This window comes from Solanum tuberosum, unplaced genomic scaffold (assembly GCF_000226075.1).
Source record: "Solanum tuberosum cultivar DM 1-3 516 R44 unplaced genomic scaffold, SolTub_3.0 scf00532, whole genome shotgun sequence".
In the NCBI taxonomy this organism is placed as follows: domain Eukaryota; kingdom Viridiplantae; phylum Streptophyta; class Magnoliopsida; order Solanales; family Solanaceae; genus Solanum; species Solanum tuberosum.
The window spans coordinates 302,527-307,959 of NW_006239461.1; the positions used below are offsets into that span (position 1 = coordinate 302,527).

General features: G+C 32.3%; 1 protein-coding gene across 3 annotated transcripts in view; it reads right to left on the bottom strand.

Annotated features, from left to right (window-relative positions):
* The window catches only part of LOC102595641 (probable protein phosphatase 2C 35), a 7,497-nt gene extending 4,448 nt beyond the window's left edge, over positions 1-3,049 (bottom strand). The window contains exon 1 of one of the 3 annotated variants that reach the window (XM_006365223.2): positions 1,515-3,044. In XM_006365223.2, coding sequence (XP_006365285.1) covers positions 1,515-2,426 — 912 coding nt within the window. In that variant the 5' untranslated portion in view covers positions 2,427-3,044. Of the gene's footprint in view, positions 1-1,514 lie in introns of all 3 variants that reach the window. The other 2 variants (XM_006365222.2, XM_015304358.1) reach the window with 2 other exon arrangements.
* Between the last annotated feature and the right edge of the window lie 2,384 nt (positions 3,050-5,433).

The following is a 5,433-nucleotide window of genomic DNA, read 5'->3' on the forward strand; positions in this document are numbered from 1 at the left end:
ACCCCCCCCCCCCCCCCCGACTAGTGGGGTAAAGGGAGAATGTGTATACAGTATGTAGCCTTATCCTCACATTTTCACAAAGAGGCTGCTTTAACACCTTGAACCCATGACCAAAAAGTTATTATTTTTTAATCATGAATCTGTGACCTTACCTATAAGTAACCAAAGGAGCAACTCTATCAATGTGCCAAGTTCGCCCTCAACTAGTCAAGAAAATGCTACTTAACATTCCAACAGTAAACCCATATGCTGAATTCACTTTTAGTATTATCAGAGTTGAGAGCATAAAAGGGCCATGATACAAAGGCCTTTCCTTGAGAGTCGATCCAAACAAAGAAGATATGCCAGAAAAAGTATACTAATTCCAATTACAGAACAAGAGGGTGTTTGGATTTGCTTATTTCAAGTAGCTTTTGGCTTTTAAGATCTTTTTTTAAATTTTGGAGGTGTTTGGGAAAGACAAAAGTGCTTTTAAGCACATACTTTTAGGCCAAAAAAGTACAACAATAAGCTAAAAGCCAAAAGCCAAAAGTTGGGTATGACCAACTTATGGCGTTTAGCTTATAAGCTATGACTATTCTTAGATAATGTTCAGAGACTTAGTTCAGATAGAAATACTAAGGAATCACTACTTCATGTCCAAAAAAAAACTCCATAGTGTCACCAAAATGATTTATCAGAGACAAAGTTCAGAATATAATGTGTTATCCTTCCACTTTGACTTTTAATGGCTACCTGAAGTATGACATTCATCTCTTTGACATTTTCTTCCTTGTTTTCTAATTACATTTCTTTTCCATTGGATCCATTATCCATACTCAATGCAATTTTATGCCAAGCATCTTATTTGGGACCTCTCAAAGGCAAAGAATTTAGAAGAATCTTGGCTTAATGTAGCATAGTCTCCAATAGGGAAAATATCATCAAGATTTACTTCGATATTTAATACACACACATATACTGACACAGTAACACATAAATAGAAATAGACAACATAGAATAATGGATTGACATGACTAATGTCCAATATCTTGCTGTAACAGAGCATGTTATACATAAATTCTGATATCAAAACTGCAGAGAGACACACCACCAGTGACATTTGGCATAATACATAAATATGCCTTTTAACTTGGTCTCAACTCACATTTATGCTCTCCAACTTTGGGTGAGCACAAGTAGACAATTAAACTTGTATAAAGTTGAACAAATAGACATACATGTCCTATGTGGCATCCTACATGGCAATTTGCGTCATATGTGGTGTCCTACGTGTATTACGCGCGTAGGACTCATGTGTTTACTTGTTTAACTTTATACAAGTTTAAGTGTCTACTTGTGCACATCCAAAGTTGGAGGACATAAATGAGAAAGGAAGTCAAGTTAAAGGGCACATTATGTATTATGCCGATTGCTAATAATGCAGATGTGCTAAGCAAAAAACAATGAAGATGAACAAAAACAAGAATAAATAAATTTCTATAGATTTTAGCATCAAATAAAGTAACCCTTACCATGTCCACCACAGTTTGGCTGGAGAGGAACTCAAAGACGCCATCACTTGCAACTACAAAGAAAGGATGATGAGCTGTAAGATGTACTGTTGTCACCTCTGGGACAGAAACTACACCAATGCTTTCAGCTGTACTATCTCCAACACTACGTGTAAAAGCAGTCCCTGGATACATCCCATTTTGAACCCACAATCTAGGTGGATCACCTCCTTCTGTTTCCTCATCCCCCCATGATTGAATATCAGGATCCTTTAGACCTTCCACTTGATCAACACTAAGAACTCTTGCCCCACAGCTTTTCACTCTCTCACATTCATCTTTCCTAAATGGTGTCTGATCAGAAGACAAATCTTTGGCAACAACTCTATTTCCTTCTTTAACAGCCATCACTGCTCTTGAATCACCTACATTAGCCACATACAACATGTCTCCAACAAGAAGAGCAGTTATAGCAGTTGTCCCACTCATGGAATCATCAATATCACTATCATGAAGTTCTTCATTTGTTATTGAAAATGCAGAATTGTAAGCCTTAACAGGGTCATCCAACAATGTAGAATCATTTGATAAAATTTCAACAAGCCTATCCCTAACAAACACAGAACATTCAGTACCAAACTGTCCATGCCCGTCAAACACCCCAAAGAAATGAACATTTGGATTACCCTGAAGCTGTGTTCTGATACAATAACTATCCTGATTTTCTTTCTCAGGTGATTCAGGATAAAACCCGCGTTGCGTAAGCACCGAATACTCTAACCTGAAGTTATGGGAAGGAACTTGAGCACTTTCAACAGACCTTCCAGCAAGAATATGTGTTTGAACCTGAGCATATCTACCCAAATCTTCCCTATTATCACCATCTGAAGATCTTGGATATCTACAACAACACTTTCCATGAACACACCCCATATCTCAATCCAAACAAAGTTGCACACCAATTATTTGTAAAAATTACTCAACCAGGTCTAAAAACTTGATAAAACCAAATCTGCATAACCCATTTACAGCATTGTTTTTCCCAAAATGGGGTTTTTTTATTCAAACCCGTGAGACATAAAAGCCAACAAGAAAAAACAAACCCTAATACCAAGACACCCAAACAAGGATTTTGGTCTAGGAATAGAATTTGGGGGTGTCAGAAAAAAAATGATTAAAAAACTTATAAAGAAACCAAGATTGGAACAACCTCAAAACCCAATGAAGAAGAAAAGATAAAAAGAAAGATTGCAATACAAGAAGGGAACCCCAAAAGAAGACGCAAAAGCAAAGAAAACTTTAAGGGGTGATCAAAGAATGACTTTTTATGTAAAAGAAAGATTAAAAGATAGAAGAAGAAGGTGTGTTGTTTGTGTTTGTGGGGTCTGTGAAGAAGAAAAATCAAACATAATTCCAAAAAAAGAACAGTTCTTGATAGAAAAAAGATGTAATTTGGGGGAATAACCAAATTGAAAATGAAGATAACCCAGAAAAAGATGTGAGAATAAAATGGTTGATTATAATAGAGATTGGCGTTTGGGGTTATAGTATGTGGGGTTGTGCATTATGTCTCTTTTACCTTTCAAGAAATGACATGCAAAACACTGAAATGCGAGCATGCGACACCAGATTGAGACATACAAATGTCACCAAATCCGACTATAATAATACCACTTCCCTTTTTTCATTTTTTTTTTTTTTTATATTTCTAAAGATTTTAAGAAGGTGTGTTGTTTGTGTTTGTGGGGTCTGTGAAGAAGAAAAATCAAACATAATTCCAAAAAAAGAACAGTTCTTGATAGAAAAAAGATGTAATTTGGGGGAATAACCAAATTGAAAATGAAGATAACCCAGAAAAAGATGTGAGAATAAAATGGTTGATTATAATAGAGATTGGCGTTTGGGGTTATAGTATGTGGGGTTGTGCATTATGTCTCTTTTACCTTTCAAGAAATGACATGCAAAACACTGAAATGCGAGCATGCGACACCAGATTGAGACATACAAATGTCACCAAATCCGACTATAATAATACCACTTCCCTTTTTTCATTTTTTTTTTTTTTCATATTCCTAAGTATTTTTATTTTATTTTTAAAAAAAAGCCACACACACACTGTAATTCTATAAGGGGTAATTTGGTAACATGTATTTGAAAAAATAATGCATATATTAATTTTATGTATTATTAGTAGGTGTTTGGCCATTAGATGAAATCAGCTTGAAATTGTATGTACAAACGCATATCATGAGAGGAAATCCAAGATTTGAAATTTCAAATCATGATATGTTGTTTGATACAGTTTTCCAACCTTGCACTAGTTATACACATCGGGGTTGTTTTGTAGAGTATATTAGAAAAAATAATTAATGCATTATATTTGTATATTACTAGTAGTCTAGTACTTTGTTTGGTAGTCTTTTTCAACCTATGTATAACTAATGTTTATACACTCTATCGTATATTAAGGTGTGTATTACTAATACCATTGATTTCTACGTATTAGTACGAATGCAATAGGTTTAATGCATGCATTAGTATGATTAAAGACTCAATTGCCACTCAAAATATTATTTTTTTACATCTTTTTCACCATAATTGTGGAGGATTAAGGTAAATAATTTTTTTTATGCAATACATGTTACAATATTTTTTAATGCACCAAATCAAACAATGCATAAAATAATCTGTGTATAATTAATGCAAGCATTACTAATACATTTTAGCATTATTTTTATACAGTCTACCAAACAACCCCTTCATTTGATATTAATGTGTACATAAAATCGATTGTATTAGTAGTACAAAGGATTTTAATGCATGTTTTAGCATGATTAAAGATACAATTATCCCTCAAAATCTTTTTGCATCATATTTGTTGAGGGTATTTTTATAAATAAATTATTATTTTTATAGAAATTATGCAATGTGTGTTATTTTAATACACCAAATCAAACACTGCATAAAAAATAATTTCAGCAGAACTAATACAAGTATAAAAAATACCAACATTACTAATATATCATATTTAGCAATGATTTTATGCACTCTATTAAACGACCCCTGAGTGAAATTTGAAAAGAGTGGCGCGTACACAACCTTATTTATTTCTGACTATCTGGTTGAGGGTGTCAAAAGTACTTTTCTTATAATCGATCGAACCAAATCGAATCAAACCTAATTGAATCAAATATTAGGTATTTTAAGGTAAATTTATAGATTTCATTTATCTTTTTTTTGGTAAGTAAAGTTATTTTATTATCAAAGTAAATTTTGAAGAACATATTTAAAAATACTAAGAGTTAAACATATTGCCCCAGATCTTTAGTATATTGCATTAGTACTTACTATATGTAAAACTACTAGCAAACTAGACTTACATTCTCATATATAGCAAAGTCAGGAATTGAATTGATCCTCATCAATAAAATAAAAGGTCAGATAATCAATCAATTAAGTTATTAAATTTTTCCTATCCTCAATTTTCATGCCTAACCTTTATAAATATTTAAAGGTCCATAGTGTAGATACTTGTTTAGGAAAAAATACATAAGCTAGAATAAACTTGGCACAAAAAATATTTAGTACCTAAACTTTTATGAGCAATGATTTAGTACTCCTAATCTTGTTGGAATAAGGTTAAAAAAAAACCTCTCACATCACATCTATTATTTACATCAATCTATTATTTATATGATATAATTGTTGTTATTAAATCATAACTAATTAATACATATTTCAATTTTAATTTTAATTTATCATTCAGCAATAAATTATTATAATTTTAGTAATACAAATATAGAGAACAAATAAATTTTAACCGCAAAATTAATATCACTAATAACTTACTCTTATAGAAATATATAAGCTTGGGAAAACTATGTCTAATTCTGTCAAAAGGCAATTTTACTTTATGGGAATAACTTGCACGTGAGAATAA